Source organism: Stegostoma tigrinum, chromosome 20 (genome assembly GCF_030684315.1).
Source record: "Stegostoma tigrinum isolate sSteTig4 chromosome 20, sSteTig4.hap1, whole genome shotgun sequence".
In the NCBI taxonomy this organism is placed as follows: domain Eukaryota; kingdom Metazoa; phylum Chordata; class Chondrichthyes; order Orectolobiformes; family Stegostomatidae; genus Stegostoma; species Stegostoma tigrinum.
In genome coordinates this window covers 49930393-49954021 of record NC_081373.1, presented here as the reverse complement: position 1 = coordinate 49954021, position 23629 = coordinate 49930393, and the positions used below count along the sequence as shown (strand labels likewise).

The 23629-nt window shown below is 41.8% G+C and overlaps 1 protein-coding gene across 1 annotated transcript in view; it reads left to right on the top strand.

Annotated features, from left to right (window-relative positions):
* ipmkb (inositol polyphosphate multikinase b) overlaps positions 1–23629 on the top strand; it is a 98365-nt gene that overhangs the window by 56805 nt on the left and 17931 nt on the right. Inside the window, exon 5 of the mRNA XM_048551151.2 lies at positions 14999–15080. Coding sequence (XP_048407108.1) covers positions 14999–15080 — 82 coding nt within the window. The remainder of the gene's footprint in view (positions 1–14998; positions 15081–23629) is intronic.

The window sequence follows — 23629 nt, the reverse complement described above, 5'->3', positions numbered from 1 at the left end:
TGCATTTGACTTGTGAAATCCCAACTGTTACAATTGCAGCCGGAACACCATTATTGGTTTGAGTAGGTTGCTCTTCAGAGGGTTGGTGTAGATTCAATGTGTCAAATGGCTTATTTCACGCGGTGGGGGTTCTGTCCAATGAGTTGAGAGGCTAGCTGGCCTGTTAAGGTTTTGGAGTAGATTTGTAGCTCGGATTGTGGGTGTTGCAACCAGCTCGGCGAGCCAACCAACGTCAGCTAGCTCTCCCAGTCCTGCTTTATCTCCCTATGGATTTAATATGTGGAAAACTTGATCATCCTTGATAGCTTTCATTTCATAACTGCTCAATCTCATTGTAAATAGTGGACAAGCTGATCAGAAGTTTCTATCTTTTTTTTCCCTAGTTTGGAAATTGACTCCCTTTGAAAGGGCTGAGCCATTGTTGTAATGTGCTGTGGCTGTCTCATTTAGTCCGCTTTGGAATACAAGTTCTGATAGTGGAAACTAAAGCAAAACCCTAATCAAAATCAATATTAGTTGCGAATAGCATAGTGTATCTGCTACTGGTACCAATAAATGGCTGCCTGTTTAAATGCTACAGCTTTGAATACGCTTTTTGTGAACATGTTACACTAAAGTTCTTTTCCTGCTGCTTTTATTAGTTTTCAGTTTTCAGGAGGACAATAGAGAAAGGAGGGCAAAATAATCTTTGAAAGGGATATAATCAATCCAGCGTTCTGTAAGGATATTTTACATAAAGGAAGCTTGGGGTTGAGTGCTCAGTGTCCAAATTACTGTCACCGCCCTATTTCCTTGTTTTCAACAGAAATTACACTCACTTTTAAACTAACGTAATAGTTTAAAATGTTCAAGCTGTAGATATTTTTAATCACCCAGTTCAAACATGCTATGATATACATCTGGAGTAGGCAGGTTTTGATCCTGAACCTTCTAGCTCACATATAGGGAAAAGACTAAACTGTGAACTAATTCTATCAGTGATAATGGGAACTGCAGATGCTGGAGAATCCGAGATAATAAAATGTGAGGCTGGATGAACACAGCAGGCCCAGCAGCATCTCAGGAGCACAAAAGCTGACGTTTCGGGCCAAGACCCTTCATCAGAGAGGGGGATGGGGTGAGGGTTCTGGAATAAGTAGGGAGAGAGGGGGAGGCGGACCGAAGATGGAGAGAAAAGAAGCTAGGTGGAGAGGAGAGTATAGGTGGGGAGGTAAGGAGGGGATAGGTCAGTCCAGGGAAGACGGACAGGTCAAGGAGGTGGGATGAGGTTAGTAGGTAGGAGATGGAGGTGTGGCTTGGGTTGGGAGGAAGGGATGGGTGAGAGGAAGAACAGGTTAGGGAGTCAGAGACAGGTTGGACTGGTTTTGGGATGCAATGGGTGGAGGGGAAGAGCTGGGCTGGTTGTGTGGTGCAGTGGGGGCGAGGGGACGAACTGGACTGGTTTTGGGAGTCGGTGGGGGAAGGGGAGATTTTGAAGCTGGTGAAGTCCACATTGATTCCATTGGGCTGCAGGGTTCCCAAGCGGAATATGAGTTGCTGTTTCTGCAACCTTCGGGTGGCATCATTGTGGCACTGCAGGGGGCCCATGATGGACATGTCATCGAAAGAATGGGAGGGGAGTGGAAATGGTTTGCAACTGGGAGGTGCAGTTGTTTATTGCGAACAGAGCGGAGGTGTTCTGCAAAGCGGTCCCCAAGCCTCCGCTTGGTTTCCCCAGTGTAGAGGAAACCACACCGGGTACAATGGATACAGTATACCACATTGACAGATGTGCAGGTGAACCTCTGCTTAATATGGAAAGTCATCTTGGGGCCTGGGATAGGGGTGAGGGAGGAGGTGTGGGGGCAAGTGTAGCATTTCCTGCGGTTGCAGGGGAAGGTGCCGGGTGTGGTGGGGTTGGAGGGCAGAGTGGAGCGAACAAGGGAGTCACGGAGAGAGTGGTCTCTCCAGAAAGCAGACAAGGGTGGGGATGGAAAAATATCTTGGCTGGTGGGGTCAGATTGTAGATGGCGGAAGTGTCGGAGGATGTTGCGTTGTATCTGGAGGTTGGTGGGGTGGTGTGTGAGAACGAGGGGGATCGCCTTTGGGCGGTTGTGGCGGGGGCGGGGTGTGAGGGATGTGTTGCAGGAAATGCGGGAGACGCGGTCAAGGGCGTTCTGTGGGGGGAAAGTTGCGGTCCTTGAAGAACTTGGACATTTGGGATGTGCGGGAGTGGAATGCCTCATCGTGGGAGCAGATGCGGCGGCGGCGAAGGAATTGGGAATAGGGGATGGAATTTTTGCAGGAGGGTGGATGGGAGGAGGTGTATTCTAGGTAGCTGTGGGAGTCGGTGGGCTTGAAATGGACATCAGTTGCAAGCTGGTTGCCTGAGATGGAGACTGAGAGGTCCAGGAAGGTGAGGGATGTGCTGGAGATGGCCCAGGTGAACTGAAGGTTGGGGTGGAAGGTGTTGGTGAAGTGGATGAACTGTTCAAGCTCCTCTGGGGAGCAAGAGGTGGCGCCGATACCGTCATCAGTGTAACGGAGGAAGAGGTGGGGTTTGGGGCCTGTGTAGGTGCGGAAGAGGGACTGTTCCGTGTAACCTACAAAGAGGCAGGCATAGCTGGGGCCCATGCGGGTGCCCATGGCCACCCCCTTTGTCTGTAGGAAGTGGGAGGAATTGAAAGAGAAGTTGTTGAGGGTGAGGACGAGTTCGGCTAGGCGGATGAGGGTGTCGGTGGAGGGGGACTGGTCGGGCCTGCGGGACAAGAAGAAGCGGAGGGCCTTGAGGCAATCTGCATGCGGAATACAGGTGTATAGGGACTGGACGTCCATGGTGAAAATGAGGTGTTGGGGTCCAGGGAATTGGAAGTCCTGGAGGAGGTGGACGGCGTGGGTGGTGTCACGGACGTAGGTGGGGAGTTACCATCCACGCATCAATGTGGACTTCACCAGCTTCGAAATCTCCCCTTCCCCCACCGCATCCCAAAACCAGTCCAGTTCGTCCCCTCCCCCCACTGCACCACACAACCAGCCCAGCTCTTCCCCTCCACCCATTGCATCCCAAAACCAGTCCAACCTGTCTCTGCCTCCCTAACCTGTTCTTCCTCTCACCCATCCCTTCCTTCCACCCCAAGCCGCACCTCCATCTCCTACCTACTAACCTCATCCCACCTCCTTGACCTGTCCATCTTCCCTGGACTGACCTATCTCCTCCCTACCTCGCCACCTATACTCTCCTCTCCACCTATCTTCTTTTCTCTCCATCTTCGGTCCGCCTCCCCCTCTCTCCCTATTTATTTCAGAACCCTCACCCCATCCCCCTCTCTGATGAAGGGTCTAGGCCCAAAACATCAGCTTTTGTGCTCCTGAGATGCTGCTGGGCCTGCTGTGTTCATCCAGCCTCACATTTTATTATCTGTGAACTAATTCTGTTGGGCATTCATCGTTCGCAACATGTTAAGGTCTGTTGGGCCAATAAAAATCCAAAAATTTATTTTTTTCTCTTTCTACAGATCTCTCATGGAAAATAACAATTCATTAATAATGTTAGCATTGAAAATGCTCATCTTTCTTCGAATGAAAGGTGCTGCAAACACCATTTATAATTAAAGAAATATACATTCTCCCACCATGCCTTTGGCAGAGTGACTTGGAGGTTGGGGTGTATTGAATTATATTTGTGCTTCTTCAAAAAAAATTATAAATCACAATAAAACTAGAATCCTTAGATTATAAGTAATAATGAACACATTTATAATTTCCCACAAAATCAATTAGCTTTCCATTTCTATGGGGAAGTGTGTAATGGACATTCTTCTTGTGTTTCAGGCTTTCCTAATAACATCGATAAGAGCTGGTCATGCTCACCAGCCTTGACTGCTGCCTCTGCTGTAATTTACAACACTGTCGTTAGAGGCCATGCTACTTTTTTTGAACTATGGCATTCGTTATCTTACATGTTGTCAAGGAATTGTTGTTGCCTGTTGAGTTTTGCTTTTCAATGTTCAATGCTGCTCTTGATAATTAGCTGAGAAGCAGGCATTCTATTCAGAATTCCTATTCTAGTAACTGAAGACAACACCCAGTGTTAAAGTCTGCTTTCAGGCTGTCTCTGGCCATCATTGTTTACTAATTGGTAGAGGAACAGAAATCTGAGATAGTAAGGGGTTTATAAAGTATTTAGAACAATTTGATGGTGTATGTAAATCCAGTTTGTTGTTTACAGAATCGCAGGATTATGACAGTATAGAAGAAGTCTACTTAACCCCTTGTGCTTGCACTGGCTTCTTGCATGAGCATCATGACTTGGTGGTATTTTACCTTTCCACCGTAACCCCGCATATTGCTTCTATTCAAATAATTATTTCATACCCCTCTTGATTACATCAGTTGAAAGTGCCTTCAGATTTTGAGACAATGGATGCCAAATCCAAATTACCTAGCTGTGTGAAAAATATTTTAGTTTCTCATTACATTTGCATCTTTTGCAAATTACTTTAAATTCATGCCTCTCATTCTTGATCCGTTTGAGCGTTTTTATCTATGAATTTATGCTGCTTTCGGTTAGAGGTATTTAAACACATTTGAAGAGCTTTCTGTTACTCATTTTCTCACTTCAACATCAGACCTAATGGGGTATATATTGTTCCTTAAACAGAAATATTTGTGTTAACTGTTGAAATGGTATATTTGATTACCATGTCATGAGGGGGATCATGGCTGAATCAGCCTTGCTGTTGCCCATTGTCACAGCCTATCAACCTCAACAGGAGTTGCAACATAATGATGAGGAGTGTGAACCTTGCTGCTCTGCTCAATCCCTGACATTGACAATAAGCCACCTACTGTATCCTTAATGCTGGCCTAAGAAAAGCTGTTAAGTATGTACAGCCTAACTGAACCTGGAGTCCATCTGCCTTTTGTACTGTTGGGAAAGCATTATGCATTAGACTATTTCTGGAATCTGGAAGAAAATGCTTATTTTTTTAGGTAAAATGGTAACTGTTTTACTTTTGATTTGACTTCCAATTCTGAAATGCAAAGAATGGCAATTGAGTTATTGAAATTGAATACAAAATTCTATCTAATTAGTAAATCAATTGCTTTCAAACAGCTAAACAAATACATTTGCAATAAATCTATGAGCAGCCTTTGTTTGCAGAGTGGGTTAGTATCATTGGAGATCACTATAAAATTCTGCTGTGTACTGCACATCATCTACAATACAAAGTGGGTCCAAACCTCGGTGTATATTGCGTGTGAAATTTACAGTCCATATGGCCTTTGGAATAATCTGCTCTGAAAAATCAATGATTTTCCTGGCAGTACCTTGGTCTCATCGATAAACTTTGACAGCCAAGATGAGTGATGTTGCTGCCAAGGTTTGAACATTTATTGGTCACTGTAAACTGTTGACTTAGTGATTAATAGGTGACCGTTTTTGAGTGCCAATTCAAATAGAGGCATATTCGTTTGCTGGCCCACTTTTTTTAATCCTGTTCAAGATTTGCTGTAGCAGCCCTGAATAATGGACACTTGAGATTGCAATCCTTTAGTATTGATGTACAATAAAAGCATAAAATTGCAGATTAGAAAACTGGAATCAAGGTTGTGGACATGGTAGTCTAAATTCAGCAGTAGAGTTTGTTTTCCACTGGTGGTGAAGATTATTAGCAGATTTTGAATATAGGCCCAACATTCAAAATCTGTTCCCCTCAAGACCGAGACATTTTGCTAGATTTTGAGAATGGGACCCGAGATCAGACGTGGTGTGTGCCTGCTGGATATCCCAAGACAGCTAAGCAGGAACTATTTTTATTTAAGGAAATTGTGACACTTGGTTTGGAAGACAGGAGTGGCCTGGTACTGGGAGTCACTGACCAGGAAGGAGAAGAAGTCAGTGATCAGAAATGGGAGGGACTGGCATCTTGGCTTTTTTTTAATGAACTGCTTCACCTTCTGGAGTTGTATTCAGACAATTTCATTATCTGGTAAAGGCTGACATTAGTCCTCTTAAAAAGCTGTTGCTTAAGCTTTGTTTCATCCTTGACACCTACTCCCTGGGTGAAACAGTTGTGTAAAGGATTGCATGAAGAGAGTAGATAACTGATTGTTAGATGCAGAGAGGTGCACAGGTCCCAGCTGCACTTTTTAGGCCTAAACTAACATTGCATGTAGGTCTTGCTCTCAGAATGGCGCACTGTCTGCTGTGTTGGACATCAGCAAACTAGAAAATCATCGTCAATTCAACTGTTTATTGAAAGTCTCCCATTTGGATACCAGACAGTTAAATTTTAGTTAACAAACCTGTATTCATTTTGTTTACACAGTTTATGTATATTTTTTATTTCCTCGACTAAGGAATTTTTAAAACCAGGCTGAACAACCTTGATTTCAGAGCCAATTTTAGATAAAGTATTGCAGGTGCTGGCGATCTGTATTAAAAACAAAGTGTTGGAGAAATTCAGCAGGGCTGGCAGCTTCTGTGGAGAGAGAAACCAAGTTAATGTTTTGAGTCCAGTATGAATCTTCCTTGGAACTCAAAACTTTGGACAATCCTATTTCTCACGACAGATGCTGTCAGAACTGCAGAGTTTCTCAGACACTTTTTTAAAATCCTCCACTATTTTCTGTGGATTCAAAACAATTTGTTAATCAGCTAATGTATTCTAAAAAATTAAAGATGAGGTAAAGTTTTACATTCGGCAAGACAGAATACTTTGTTTAACTTGAATAATTTGGAACATTTTTTCTCCCCGCTGGTTCAGTCTTGAACCAACCTCGAAGGCTAGTTTGATTTAATTAGTGCCAGTTGCTGTCCAGTACCTCCAGCAGGATGGTACTGCTGTTGTACCTGTCTTGATGGAGCTTGCAGATATTTTCCATTTGAAGGGTCCACATTCACATCTCACTCATTGTTTACACTGGGATCTTTTGGGAAAGCAATTAGATGCTGGGACCCTGGCTAATATTCCATTTCTTACCCAGCTACCTAATCTAATTGTATGATGATACAAACTGGGACAGCCTGGTCTGTGTGGCTCATTGGCTTGAAATAAGCTCAGCTCGAAAGTTCAACTGATGAGTTTGGAAAGAAAAAGGAGCAAAGACTTGGGTACTGTGTGGAAGGCTTTCTTTCTTAGTTCTATTGTATTAAAATCCATTTTTAAAAAACCTTGGGTAACTGCTTAATGAATAAATAATTTTAAAACAATTTACTCAAACTTTTGAAGCTTAGAGCATATATACCTTGTTACATAAAACTTTCAACAGTTGTTTAATTAGGAAGTATATTGAAGCTTACTGGAGGATTCCTGAGTAAAATATGAAAGGCTGTTGTAGGTAATGTTTTGACAGTTAGTCTGCTTCATCCTCCTCCAGGTTGCATCTTCCTGTCGTTAAAGGCAGTAAAGGAAAGTATTGTAATAAACGGTAGAATGCATTTCAGACCAATAAATGCCAGGTATGTTAAGATTACCATGTATCCAAGTATGCAAATCCAAAATGCCACTTCACACAAACACCAGAAGATGCATCACTTGGCATGTATAGTTTGCGTTTAGCAATGAATGTTGTCTCAGGTTCAGTCTGTGCTCTCACAAGCCTTCAAATGCGTCTGACCACTACACCTATCTCACAGCTATACCACCCTTTGTTAATGCCTTTCACACAAAATAAGATGTCACAACTTTCCTCTGGCTATATTTTAAGATTTTTAATGTAAAAGATCTCTTGTAGATTTTCATATTTGCCGATTTATTGGAATCAACACGAAGGGTTAAAATGTACATGGAGGTAGGTCTCTCAGAATTGTAATGATTTCTGCTTGCTTCAGTCTATTGAGGCTGTCAATGTGCAAATTATAGTGTGGAATTACTGAATATCTAGTGCTTATAAAATGCAATATCTGACTTGTAATTTTTTCAAAAGATTATTTGTAACCTGTTTGAAGACATTTTAATCAATTTGTACTCTAATATGTCAGTCATATAAAACATTTAGAAAATACTTATAGTAAATTTTTGAAGTAGTTTGTAAAATTATTTTATTGGTCTGTTTGCTAAGCCATGGGCCATGATGCAAGCTTTGTGTATTGCTACAATAATCTGTTTTTTTTTGTAATGATTCGTAAAGATATTAAGAGCGTCTCTGATTATAAAAGAAATCCTTATTAAGCTTTCGGAAAATGATCATTGTGGATCCTTATCTTTGTAAAGGTCGACAGCAAGATTGCAACTCAAAAGGTCTGTTTGCTTTAAAAACTGATATGAAATTCCTTTCTCCAAATTAGGTTCCTTTCATAAACAAACTGCCAGCCCAAAGGAAGAGCTGTTTTTGCACAGTATTTCTGCTCAATGTAGACATGGACCTTTCAGAATTGATAACTTATCAAGATTGGTCAGTTTGCAAGATGTTAAAACGGGTGATAATTTTTGGAAACGTTCTTCCATTTTGATTTTCCACGTATTGTCTCCAAAATTTTGTCAACGATTTTGTTCAAGAGCAGAACCCTGAGTTTCAGAAATGCTGTGTAGTGATTTGTATGCACAACAAACATTGCCTTTGAATTCGCAAATCACTTCAGGCAGTAGAAGTTTTTGCAGTGCAAATCTGACAGATAAAGCATTATATCAATAATAATTCCAACCAGTTTATAAAGCGTAAATTTTGCTGACTCACCCTTAAAGGAATCTTAAGCTTACATTTTGCTCATTCCTATTATGGTTGATAAGGTAAGTCACCCTGTGAGATTTGGAACCTGTGACTGTTGAATTCCATGTGGCTCTCTGCAATGATTTATTGTTTTATGCAATTCCATCCACATCCATCTCTAATACAATTCCCTTCAGATGCCTTTCGTTTTGCTGACTTCTGTGAATCATGTTTTTGTGCATGGAAAGATCTGTTTGAACTATTGGCTTGCTTGCTTCTCAAGGGAACAGTTGCATTTGAAGTTGTTGGAATATTTAATCAGTACACCAATAATTAGCATGCAGGCTACTGCAGATTTTGAAGTGAATTTTTGTTTATTCACTTATGGAATGTGGATCATGCTGACAAGAACAACATTTTGTTTGTATTCAATCATGGGACCTCGACCCCTCTGGGAAGGTCACCATTTATTAGTCATCATGATTGCTCTTTACAAGGTGATGGGGTCAATGCCCTGACCTACTGTAGTTGGTGTAATAGCGATATGCCCACAGTGCTAATAGGAAGGTAATACCAGGATTTTGTTGCAGTGACCTCAAAGAACATCATTGCAGTTTCAAGTCAGAATGCTGAATAGCTTGGAGGGGACTTTGCAGTTGGTGGTGACTCTGTGCATCTGCTACCCTTCTCCTTTTACATGATGGAGGTTGTGGATTTGGTCATTGCTGTCCAAGAAACCCTGGTGAGTTACTGCAATGCATTTTGTAAATGGTGTGCATTGCTGCCGCTGCTCAAGGATGATCAAAGGAATGAATGTTGACGGTTGTGGATGCCAGTCAAGCAGATTGTTTTGTCCTGAATGATGTCGAGATTTTTGAGTATTGTTGGAGCAGTGCTTATCCAGGCAAGCAGATGGTGTTCCTTCATATTGCGGACTTGTGCTTTGCAGATGGTGGACAGGCTTTGTGGACAGAATTTTGAAATCTATCCCACTTAGCATGATGGTAGTGCCATATGACAAAATAAGGGTATCCTCAATGTGAAGGTGGGACAACATCTCTGCAAGGACTGTGCAGTGGTCATTCCTACTGATACTGTTATCGAAAGATGCATCTGCCAAGATAGATTGATAAAGACAGGTCATGTTCTCACCACCTGCCAAAGATCCTGTCTAGCAGCTGTGTCATTTCAGTCTCTGCTAGTTTTGATGTTACTGAGCCAGGCTTGATGATTGATCTTAAAGTCCCTCATCTGGAGTACATTTTATGTCCTGGTCACCCTGAATGCTTCCTTTAAGTGGTGCTCAACAAGTAATAATATGGATTGATCAGTTTAGAAGGGAGCTGTCGCTAGTTATTGGGAAGGAAATTTCCTCCTTTTTCATCTAATGTCATGAAATTTCTGGGGTCAGAAATCTACGCTGAGGAATGCCAGGGTGGCTACTTTCTAATTGTGCTACACTGTGCCACTGCCTCTGATTGTGTCTCCCACCAACATGACAGGTGCAAGGCCGGTGATGGTTAAAACATTACAATATGATTCTGTGAGAATGACTGACCGTGTTAGATTTGAGGGATGGCCAGTTCTGGAACACAGTTCTTTATCACTAAAACTGGGTTGTTGTCAGGATCCATACCATTGGCTAAATCCAGTGTGTTGAGCCATTTCCTAACAATGAAGAACCAATAGAAGCCAGAGACCTCATGAAGTGGCTCAGGTGGAGCATCCACTTTGTTCTTCTACATGAAGTTGGTTGCAAAATTTGAAATAACAAGGTGTAGAGCTGGATGAACACTGCAGACCAAGCAGCTACAGAGGAGCTGACGTTTCGGGTCTAGACCCTTCTTTAGAAATGGGGGAGGGGAAGGGGATTCTGAAATAAAGAGGGAGAGGGGGGAGGTGGATAGAAGATGGATAAAGGAGAAGATAGCTGGAGAGGAGACAGACGGATCAAAGAGGCAGGGATGGAGTAGGTAAAGGTGACTGTAGTTGGGGAGTTAAGGAGGGCATAGGTCAGTTCAGGGAGGACAGACAGGTCAAGGAGGTGGGATGAAGCTCGTAGGTAGATGGGGCTGGGGTTTGAGGTGGGAGGAGGGGATAGGTGGGAAGGAGGACAGGTTAGGGAGGCTGGGATCAGCTGGGCTGTTTTTGGGATGCGGTCAGGGGACGGGAGATTTTGAAGCTTGTGAAGTCCACATTGATACCATTGGGCTGCAGGGTTCCCAAGCAAAATATGAGTTGCTGTTCTTGCAACCTTCGGGTGGCATCATTGTGGCCCTGCAGGAGGCACAGGATATGCATGTCATCCCAGGAGTGTTCCTGATGTGGCCTCCTCTACATTGGCGAAACCAAGCAGAGGCTTGGGACTGCTTTGTGGAGCACCTATGCTTGGTTCATGACAAACGACTACACTTCCCAGTTGTGAACGATTTCAACTACCCACCCCCCCCCCAACTTCTTTATTTATTTCAGAATCCCCTTCCACTCCCCCATTTCTGAAGAAAGGTGCAGACCCGAAACATCAGCATTCCTGCTCCTCTGATGCTGCTTGGCCTGCTGTGTTCATCCAGTTGTACACCGTGTTATCTCAGATTCTCCAGCATCGGCAGTTCCTACTATCTCTGCAAAATTTGAAACCTTGTCTGTGCAGGGCCTTTCCATCTTTGACGGTGGGGTGGTTTCTGAAACCTCCTTGACCAATTCTTTAATTGCCTGCCATCATTCATGACAGAGTCTGAGAGGATTGTAGAGCTTCTACCTGATCTGTTGGATTGTTTTCTTCTGTCCACTGTACGACCTCCACTTTTTTCTGTGCGTGTTGTCCTGTGTAGGACTTTTTGCCTCATTAGTACCTGGTATGCCTGGTGGTGCTCCTGACATGCTCTTTTATAGTCATTAAACCAGGGTTAATATCCAGCTTGAAAATAGCATGTGAGATTCGCCAGGACATGGAGTTATGGCAGTGGTGGAATACACTGCTGTTGCTGCTTATGACAAATATGGCTCATTAATGTCCAGATTTATGCTGCTGGATTTGTTCTGAATCCATCACATTATTGCCACCAGAAAAGATAGAGAGTATTCTCAGTGTGAACTCTTTCACATGCATCTATAGCAGGTAGATTAGTGAGGCTAAGGTTAATTGGGTTTGTACCACTTGGTATTTTCATCACCTTCCAAGGGCTCAGCATGGTAACTGTCTCTTTTATGACTGCCTGCTTAGTCAGTTGTGGTATTACTCAGGCACATGTAGTAATGAACATTGAAGTCTCCATAGTGAGGACATTTTGTACTCTTGCTACTCTGTGCTTTTAATAAATAGTCAGAATACTGATTCATTAGATGGGGAAGGGCTGTGGGTATGACTGAGCAGGAGATTTCCCAATCTTAATGTGCATCTGATAGATACATTAACTTCCAAAATTGTTTGCAAGCAGAAAAAGACATCTGTATTTTGCAACTACTCGATGTGCTTCACAACCAATGTGCTGTTACTATTGAAATGTGTGGGAGTGTGTCACTCATTCCATGCACAGCAAAATTTACAAACAGCAAGGAAACCCTACGTAGTCATTGCTGCTTCGGAATTTTAAACCCCAAAATTTCAGTTCACTGCCCCAGTTTAGGAAGCCCTGATCTGTTTACTGTTCATTATTTCTAGAATCTGTTGTAATATAGATAATTGGCGCACATTTGTCAACAATGCTGATAATTGCTAGTAAGTAATACAGATAACCTGCAGTAAATTTGAAGAGAAGGTTGCTATGATGTACTGATATTTTAGCTACCATTGATCAGTGACTCCATTGTACTGTTAAGAAAAAACTGAAGTTGAAAGTGATGTATGGTTTTCAGTGTCTTAATTTGAGTACAATTCCCAGTATTACGTTTTGATGACTGAAAGGAATACTATGGTTTACTACAGGGCTACATGTATGGTTTGTCACGGCAGTTTACTTCACAGTTGACAGACCGTCTGTTATGTTCCTCCAAATATTGTTGATTTTGTTGTATTTTGTTCAATTGTGGGTGTTCGCTCAAAAATTTTTAATTGGGATTTTCACAATCCCAGATTTACAGATGCAAGTGATGAAATTTGCTGCTTTTGTCACAGTCGTATAATGGATGCCTGTCAGAACTGGTCTTACATTTGGTGTGGATATGTAACTGTTTTAGTAGTTCCCCATTATTCCCTGTTTGTTTTTTTTTTCTCTCTGTAAATTACAAACATTCCCAGGCCAGGAGGACACGTGATGTTATGTCCCCAAATGTCCGTTTCCTCCGTAGTTTCAGGGCTTGGGTTTCCTGTCTTGAATGACCTTTTAATAGACTTTGTGACCTCTTTGCAGAATTGTTTGCAAGTGACGATCTCTTGTCTGAAGCTCAGTGCAAACACTGGAGCAGAGCAGCTATTTTCATCACCATGATATGTTTTTGTCAGACAAGGAACTCTGATTTAAATGCTATCCAGTGCATAACGTCAGAATGTCTTCTGACAGCATTTTAGTTGAATGAGGCCATAACAATGTGTAGTGGATGTTTACACTTACATTATATTGCTTGACTGTACAATAATGTTATAATAACGTTCCAATATCACTAATACCTTTCCATGTTGACTCATAAAATAAAAGATTCATGAACAGGCTCTTTTTCTCCCTGCACCTCCCAAGACCAAACAAGCAAACACATGCACACCCCTATTAAAGTCTTAGAGATATACAGCATGGAAACAGACCCTTCGGTTCAATCTGTCCATGCTGACCAGATATCCAAAAATAATCTAGTCCCATTTGCCAGCATTTGGCCCTTATCCCTCCAAACTCTTCCTATTCATATATCCATCCAGATGCTTTTTAAATGTTGTAATTATATCAGCCTCCACCTGTTCCTCTGGCAGTCATTCCACACACACACTATCCTCTGCGTGAAAAAGTTGCTGCTTCGATCCCTTTTAAAAATCTTTCCCTTCTCACTTTAAACCAATGCCCTCTAGTTTTGGACGCTGCTACTCTGGAAATTGATCTTGTCTATTTACCATATCCATGTCCCTCATGATTTTATAAACCCCTGTAAGGTCACTCCGCAGCCTCCAATACTCCAGGAAAAATAGCCCCAGCCTGCTCAGCCTTTCCCAGTAGCTCAACTCTGCAATCTTGGCAACATGCTTGTAAAACCTTTCTGAACCCTTACAAGTTTCACAACATCCTTCCTGTGGGAGGAAGACCAGAATTGCATGCAGTACTCCAAAAGCAGCCTAACCAGTGCTCTCTACAGCCACAACATCACCTCCCAACTCCTATACTCAATGCACTGACCAATAAAGGCAACACACTAAAGCTTTCTTCACTATCCTGTCTACCTGTGACTGCATTTCCAAGGAACTGTGAACCTGCACTCCCAAGGTCTCTTTGTTTAGCAATACTCCTGAGGACCTTACCATTAAGTGTATAAGTCCTGCCCTGATTTCCTTTCAAAATGCAACACCTCAGATTTTTGTGAATTAAAGGACATCTGCCACTCCTAGGCCAATTAATCCATCTAATAAAGATCCCGTTGTTCTGGGAGGTAACCTTCTTTGCTGTCTGCTATACCTCCAATTTTAGTGTCATTTGCAAACTTACTAACCATACCCACTATGTTCACATCCAAAGCATTTATATAAATAACAAGAAACAGTGGACCCAGCACTGATCCTTGTGGCACAACCTGGTCACAAGCCTCCGGTCTGAAAGGCAACCCTCCATCACCAGCCTCTGTCTTCTACCTTTGAATCAGCTCTGTATCCAAATGGCTAGTTCTCCATGTATCCTGTGTGATCTAACCTTGCTAACCAGTCTACCATGAGAAACCTTCCCGAACACCTTACTGAAGTCCATATAGATCACGTCCACCGTTCACCAGTCTATAGTTCCCTGGCTTTTCCTTACCAACTTTCTTAATAGTGGCAGAATGTTAGTCAACCTTCAGTCTTCTGCCATCTCACCTGTGGCTAGCAATGATACAAATATCTCAGCAAGGGGCCCATCAAACACTTCCCTGGCTTCCCACAGAGTTCTAGAGTACACCTGATCGGGTCCTGAGGATTTATCCACCTTTATACATTTTAAGAGTCCAGCACCACCACCTCTGTAATATGGGTATTTTTCCCGATGTTGCTATTTATTTCCCCACGTTCTTTATTCTTCTTCTCCAATGCTTTCAATAGGCATTTGAATGTTACAAAATTTTCAAAAGGTACTCTGTGCTCATTTCAGTTAATTTCTGATGTATTTAACTCTTTTCAATATATATTAGGAACCAGCAGATCTTTTGAATGAAACGAATGATGACAGTGGTTGCTTATTAAATTTTTTCTACCCAGGTCTACCAGTTCTCATCTGACAGCTACATGACGTATGACCAGCGATATGGAAGAGGTTTAACAAAGGAAACTTTGAAAGATGGTGAGACATAATCTTAAGTTCTTACAAGTTTATGCGTCATTCTGAGATTCTGTCTTGTAATCTGAGTTGTAATCAAAATCATATTTAACGAAGTTGCTTTTGCCTCCAGTCCCCATACAATAACATTCATGACCGAACAAGAAGAATAGGCTACAAAAGTCTATCATATCAAGAGCAGTGGACGTGTAACATTAAAAAAAGGCAAAAGTAAAATACTCTCTGATGAAGGGTCTAGGCCCGAAACGTCAGCTTTTGTGCTCCTGAGATGCTGCTTGGCCTGCTGTGTTCATCCAGCCTCATATTTTATTATCTTAAAGGTAAAAATACTGTCTGCCTGTTGGTGTAATGTCAGACGTCAGGGACCTTTGAATTTTTCTATTGGTGCTCACTGATACTCAAACACATCACAATCCAATTTGGAATATAAGATTTTTCAAACAAACTAACATACAACAGTACAAGATATCAAGAATTTAATTGTCATTGAGCCCCCACAAAAAGGCTGTTAATCAGTTCACCAGTTAAGCCGAGAAATGCCATTGACATGAAGAAAATGTGAACCTGGGTGTTATGATTAATGCACGGCTCACGGTTTGAATTTAGAAGTGCTTTTACTGTCCATGCATCTTTTTGTTGCACTTTCCTCTTGCTCATCAACAGCAGTTCATATTTACACAAAGGTAACCCATAGAAAAATTCAGTTGATTATTTTTCAACTGCAAAGCTATTTGGAGTTCAGATGGCATGTTAATCCATGGAGGATTAGGATGGTTGAGCCCAGTCTTACCCTCAAGCAATGTTGGACTCTTTGGAGAGTCACTGCGAATAATTACAAATCGGCAAATTTATTTAACTGCCTGTTTCCCCGTTAGAGTACTATTATTGTACATTATACATTATTTCTCCAAGTAGCCTCTCTCACTTATTTTTGTTTGTTCAATTGAATCCTTTTTTAAAAATGCTGCCCTGAAACAAAACCTTTGTATCTTTTACAGTCTTATGCTAGACTGTTACATATATCATGCTTTCCAAAGTGGATTGTCAGCTACAACACAGTGTGAATTTGGAGGAACACAGCAGGTCATACAGTATCAGAGGTGCAGGAAAGTCAACGTTTCGGGTTGGGACCCTTCTTCAGAACCGGGTTCCCAATGTGTTTGTTCTGAAGATCTGCTGTTCATGTTACTGTCCAAAGGCAGGGTTTGCAAGCAAAAACCATTGGCTGAACAACTAAGACAAAACTAAAATGTGGAAATCTTAAATAAAAATGGAAAATGCTGGAAATACACAGCACTCAAAGCAGCATCTGTGGAGAGAGAAAAATTAGCATTTCAAGTTCTGAATTTTCATTCTTTCTGAAAACCGTGCTGAATAATCGCAGCAGCTTCTATTTTTATTCACTGAAGAGATATATAATTTGTAATACACCTATTTGCTCCACTGTCCTCACTCGATTCATTGTGATATCAACAAACAAGTTCTGTTAATAGAGTTTCATTTGCTTATCCAGAATAATCATCTTGACTGAAAGATGTAATAAGCCTTAAGAAACAGCTTTCCAAAAATTAAGAATTAAGTATCTGGCAAATAGCCTAATTGTGTAGACTTGAGACACAGTGAATATATCATTTTTATGAAACAAATTGTGGAAATTTGGCTGCAGATTTCCAGTGATTTGGAAATACAATGTTACTGGAATGGAAGCAATTGAATGTTCTTTTTGTAGTCCAGTAACAACTATGCTTGTATCAAATTGCAGCAGTACAGAATTTTACATAGCTGATTTAAACAGAAGTGGGTGAATGAGGTATATGATAACGTTGAAGTGCACAAGTAGAATTGAGCCGTGAGAGTGCTGTGGTTCCTGTTGAATTCTTGCGAAGAACTTTTATGCAGAGTCAAGAGGTTTTACAGCATAGAAAGAGGCTCTCAGCTTATTATGTCTGTGCTGGTTAACAACTGTTCATCTGTTCTAATCCCATTTTCCAGCACTTGGCCAGAGCCTTGTATCTATGGTATTTTAAGTGTCCATCTAAATATTTCTTACATGTCTTGAGGAATCCCACTTCTACGATCCCTTTAGGCAATTAGTTTGAGAATTCCATCACCATATGAGTGAAAATTATTTTCTTCTAATCCTTTGTAAGTCTTTTGCTTCTTACCTCAGAAATGTGACCCTTCTAATTAACCCCTCCACTCAGGGGCAAAGTTTCTCGCTACCTATCATGTTGGTGTCCTTCAGAACTTTAGAGGCTTCAGTAGTTCCCCGCCTCAGCCTCCTCTGCTCTGAAGAAAACCACCCCAGTCTATCTGCTGTCTTTTCAGAGCCAGTATCCTGATGAACCTTTTCTCTACCCTCTCTCAAGCAATCACGACCTTCCTATAGTGTAGCAACCAGAACTGTGCATGCTGCTCCAGCTGTGCCGTAACTAGCATTGTACATAACACCATCATAACCTCTCAACTGTTTATTCAATAATAAAGGCAACCACCCCATAAGTCTTAACTACAATATCGACCTATCCTACTGTCTTTGTTGGTCTCTGGACATGTGTAGCAAGATCCCTCTGATTCTCTGTACTTCCTAGGGTCCTGTTTATCAATCTATACTCCCTTAGCTTGTTAGTTCTCCCAAATTGCATCACCTGTCATATTTCAGAATTAAGCTACAATTGCCTCTGTTCAGCCTATCTGTACCATCCTGCCATATAAAACTTTCCTCCTTGCTGTTTACCACACCACCATTTCTTGAGTCATCTGCAAGCTTACTGACCATACCTCCTACGTTCATGTCCAGATCATTAATTCAAACAACAAACAGCAAAGGACCCAACACTGAACTCTGTGGTACGCCACTGGACAGAGGAATCACAGAAATACCCTTTTGACCATCACCTTCTGCTTCCCACCACTAAGTCAATTTTTTATCCAGTTTGCCAAATTGTCCTTGATCCCACGGGCTGTCTGCCTCTTAACCAGTCTGCCTCTCAGGACCTAGTCAAAAACCTTACTGAAGTTGGTATAAACCACATCAACTACAATACTATCGTCTAGACCCCTAGCAGCCCTCAAAGTTCAGTGAAATTTGTGAAATGTTGTCTCCTCCATAGAAAACCATGCTGTTTGTTCTTGTTTACTAGAGTGGTTCATTAAGTATAACATCTTTTTGAGATTAATTTCATGTTACACGAACCCTTGGAAAGGAGGTGACCTATTGTACTTGTCTAAATGAACTAGTAGCTACTCATTAGCGTTCATTCTAAAATGTTTCTAATGAAATCCTCAGACTCCAATGCAAACAGTTGAAAATGACACTAACTGGTGTTGTATGTACCTACAAAAGCAAAATACTGTGGATGGTGGAAGTCAAAACATAAACTGCTTGAAATACTCAGACCTGGTGGCATCTATGGAAAGGACAAATTAATTACTTTTCAGTTGATAACTTTTAACAAGAGGAACAGGTAATTTTAATTGCTCCTCCTAAATGCTGACTTTGTTCCAGCATCAACAGGACACACAAGATGATACATAAACCCTGGAAGAGAATCTGAGGAAAAACAAAATGTCAGTATAAGCCCCTTTTTGAATGAATGAATTAACTTTATTGTCACCTGTATTGTTTTTTCATCATTTTCCCTTACCCACTGCCAAAACTTGTGCTTCCGTTATGTGATGGGAATAGGCCACTCAATCTTTTGAGTCTGTTGCGACATTATTTGATATTTCAACTCTATTTTTGTATTTTTTGTACACCCTTACACATTATTTATACAAAACTTTTCAGTGAATTTTGTAATCTGGTGCCATCTTAAAACACAGAAAAATAAACCAAAACATAGAATATTAGGGCAGACAAATAAAGATAAAGTGTTCACCTTCACATTCCTGCTTATCAAGTGTTTCGTCGTGGGCCTGGAGGCCAGGCGTGAGTCCCCTTCACCACCTGCCACCACTCGAATGAAAATTGCCACTTTTTGGTGCAGCCTTGCCTCCATCGATGCCCTTTGCCACTGAGTCCTTGATGGACTCATCAATACAGATGCCACCGATATTGCCAGCGGCCCAAACCTGACTCCGCCACCTTGAGCTCACTTGGGACCCACCCTGCCGTTGTAGCCGCTGTTGCTGACCTTGGGTCTCAATCTGTGCCCAAACCCGCAGCCACCTCCTTTAATGTGCACTGGATGAATGTGCTGCTGGCAGCCCAAACTCCCCTTTGCTGCAGCAGCCATGAGTTGGCACTAGGACTGCCTTGGCAATGCAGAAGCTGTCAAGAGCCCAAACCTGTCTCTGCTGTCCCCACGAGTCCATGCTGCTGGGCCCATTTGAGTCCTTGTTAGACGCACTCACCTACGCCGAGTTCCTCAACAAGCGATAAGCAAAATAAAATGGATGGCGCAGACGAGCCCTGGGCTCAGAAGAACTTCACTGCCATCTTACTGGAAGATCTTACTGTCGTTTACACCAAATCACTCATGACACTCTAGTGCTTGCTGACCTTCCCTTGACTCTTGGTGTAACATAACCTGTTTTAAGCCCTTCCCCTAACAGCACCATGGGTGAAACTGCTGACACCTACAGATGGGATTGCAGTAGTACAAGCAGGCAGCTCTTCACTAGCTTCTTGAGTTAGTTAGGAATGGGCAACAAATGCAAATTTTGTGAACAGCGCTCACATCCTGCATCCAAAAAGCCTCAAATCCCAGCACGGTTAAAAACTTGTACAAGCATACATTCCACAAATTCCCTCATTTTTCCTAGCATTTTCTGTTTGTTTCCAATCAAGTTTGCACCACTGCTACAGTATCAAACCTGCTCTTACCAAGTTCAAAATTGTCACAATATCAAACTTCCCTATTCTTCCAATTTGACACGTGTACACATTATTTGACAAGGTTGACAACTACTTTAATTTGCTTCCATTCTTGCTTGTCTAATCATAGCCAAGAAAACAACTGAAGTGACTTTTTGAAGAAGGGTCTAGACCTGAAATGTCGGCTTTCCTGCTCCTCTGATGCTGCTCGACCTGCTGTGTTCACCCAGCTCTACACCTTGTTATCTGAAATAACTTCTCTTCCTGGTTGGACCTTACCACCGCCACCACTAGCAACCAGCACTCCCTACTCCTTCGGCCCTGTCCAGTAGCACATGGCAAATGGATTTTGGTCCCTGAACAATAGCTTTTAAAATCTTCTTGTATGCTGCGTGTGCTCTGTGTGATTTCCATGCGTTGAATGCTTAAAAGCTGTGAAGATAGGGAGCATTTTTCCAACCAAAAGTCTTCCATGAGATTTGTTTTAAATTCTGCACTTGTTTATCATCATGCAAAGTGCTCTTTCAGTTGCATTACCATGAGTTCAGCATTCAGTCGGGGCCTCCCAGTGGTCACAAGCTGTGAAACCTGGCTTCTGTTGTCTTTATCTTGGAGGCAGACGTGGACACCCAGATGTTGATGGGTCAATCAGGCAGACCCTATTAAAGAAGCCGGATTTTATTATATGAATACTGAGAGCTGTCGTGTGGATACCTCCTGAAACCCAAGCTGAAACAACAGCAATATGAAAGATGTCAGAGTCCAATTTTGAGAGACTTGTCTCATGTCCCATCCCAAAACAACAAATCTTTCTTCCAACGCAAACCAGCTCATCTTCACGACCTGAGCCTGAACTGTCCAAACTTGCATGAATCTTTCCACTGGGCTCAGTCATTGGCCTCTGCAACCAAGGCTTCTAATTTGTGTTGCATTTTCAGTATTTGCCTGTTTTGCATCTTGATGAACACACGAGCTTCCAAAGTGTGAAAAGACAGTGCATGTCCATTCTTGTTTTGTCAGCGTGATGCTAATCACAATCCTGTGGATGCTTACCGAGGACCTCTTGGGAGTTCCTGTGCAGGAGAATCTTTTTTTCCTTTAACATCTAGTTTAGATATCACCTTTCCATTTTATTTTTTATGTCAATATCAACACACCATTGAAAGTCTGCTCTGAATAATCTGGGGACTCAAATCTTTGTTTGAAGACTTGGAGGGATTGAGACAAAAAAGCTCTAATCTATAATGCTAATATAAGGTGTTAGTTAAATTGAGGCTTTCCTTTCTTGTGATGTTTACTGAGGTTTGCAGCAATGTTCCTGTTTTACAGGGGTGCTTTTAGTTATGTTGTCCATCAGATGGTGCTGTGGCCTAGCTTTGTAAATAAGCAAACTGAAAGATTTTTCACAAGCTTCAAAGCTTAATATTTAATATGTTGCCTGTCACCTACAGTAGTTCTGAACAATGTGAAAAATAAATCTGTTGACATAAGAGAATATATTTTGTTTAAAACCCGTATTGTCTATCAATTGGAAGCCAAATGGTTCTAAGTTTATATCCTTCACTGTTTGTGCTCTTTTTCTTTAATCTGATTGCTCAAACTGAATGTTCATGCCCACATCAAATTAAGAAAAGAGTGATTTAATATTGACATATTTCAAGTATATTAAGAGAGAATCTGGTACTGCACAGGGAGGAACGGGATAAACTTGATTGTCTCAGTAACTAATTTTGGGCTGTTTGTAGCCTACAGCTTGAGACTTGACTACATATTAGCATAATTGTAGCTTATGTTCAACTAGATTGCCAGTCTGTTCCTTCCCCAGTGTGAAGCAGATAATGATTTTACACTAAGATGAAGAGACTTCCTCTGTGTTACCTAGTTGGTTTTAGGACTGCTTCTGATGTTCTTTTAAATTTGGTGTCGTGTTTGTTTGTTGTCTGAGTTAATGGGTACTATAAGCCTGAAAGCAGGGCGAAAAAAATGGAGCTGAGAAACAAATGGAGCAGTGACTCATTTGTCTTTTTTTCATGTGTAGTGTTTTTGTGAGGATAGTTTACAAAATCCAGCAGTTTCATACCACAGTTCTGCATCACAGAGAGTGGAGTAAGGTATTGGAGATGAGAGAGAGCTGTAAGGGTGAATTGGGATGGGGGTGTGGTGGGGTGGTGGGATGGTGGGACTGTGGAAAATTGGAGAGTATATGAGACCAGAGACTGTTGTAATGGAACAAGAATTGATAGAGACAGTGAGATCAGTGACAGCTATAAAGGAGTGGGGACTGGGAGAGACAGTGAGACCAGAGTGTGTGATAAAGGAGATGGTACTGAGAACAGCAGTGAGATCAAAGACAGCTATAAAGGAGGCGATTCTAGGGGGTACAGAGACCATAGTCAGTGAAGAGGGGCAAGGAGCGGAGGGAGAGTGGAGATTTGGAAGAGACATTGAGCCCAAAGAAAGTGATAAAGGAGGGTAACTGGGAGAGACAGTGAGATGGTTTGACAATCTGTATTCTGAAGAAAACTGTGGCTTCAGAGAGAAGAAGGTAAATGATTGATTAACGAGTACATTTACTCATCTCTCCATGATACATGGTTTTTATCTCAAATCAAGTGTTAGGGTCAGGACAGCAATGAATTAATTGATAAGAATAGAAGCACATACCTGGTCCAGGGATATTAATCAAAAGAACCAGGGTGTCGGCTTAGCTTAGTTGGCAGATGGCTGGTTTGTGATGTAGAATAATGTTAATAGAGTGAGTTCAGTTCCTGCCAACTGAGGTTTTTCATTCTCAACGTCTCCCTGTGTCTGTGGTGTGATGACCCTTGAGTTAAACTACGACCAGTTGTGTCTGTCTCAAAAGAGAGAGCAGTCCTATGGTCTGGTAAAACTATGGTATTTTTACCTTGATCTTCACTAATGAGCCAACTGTTCATGGTTATATGGTTGCCATTAGACTAACCCTTAATTCCTGATTTCATTAATTGGATTCAAATTCCATTATCTGCCATGGTGAAATTTCAGCCCATGTCCACTGAGCCTTTGGATTACTAAGGCAGTGACAAGAATGGACTATGATAAAGCACATCATGAAGAGGATGCAGAATATTCTGCAAGGGGAAGGAAATCAGCCAGAAATACACGTACATGTTAGTGCCACCTATATATATATATATATATATATAGAAGAGAGAGAGAGATAGATTTTCAGGAACTAGGGAGCAAGGTTTAAAAGGTAAGACTTTAAAGGTACATTTGTCATCTCTGGATTCGCCCCAATATCAAATGCCAGCTAGAAATAGGCAGATCGGGAAGATCAGTGAATGGCAAGAGACAGTGCGGGAAGAAAGATGACATTGAGACCAGTTCTGGACAGAAAGCCCCTATTCAAAAGGCACAGGTTTCGCTTTGACAGGAGTAGGGCTGATATCCTCACAGGGAGGCTCACTAGTGTGTCTGGGGAGAGTTTAAACTAAATTAGCAAGGGATGGGCACCAGTAGGTCTTTTTTTATTCATTCACAGAATGAGGCATCTTTGGCTAGGCAGCACTTATTGGCCATCCCTAATTGCCCAGAGGGCTGTTTAGAGCCAGCCGCATTGCTGTGGGTCTGAGGTCATATGTCATCCAGACGAGGTAAGGATGGCACTTTCCCACCCCAAAGGATATTAGTGAACCAGATGGATTTTCCTGACAATCGACAATAGATTCATAGTCATCACTAGCTTCTTAAT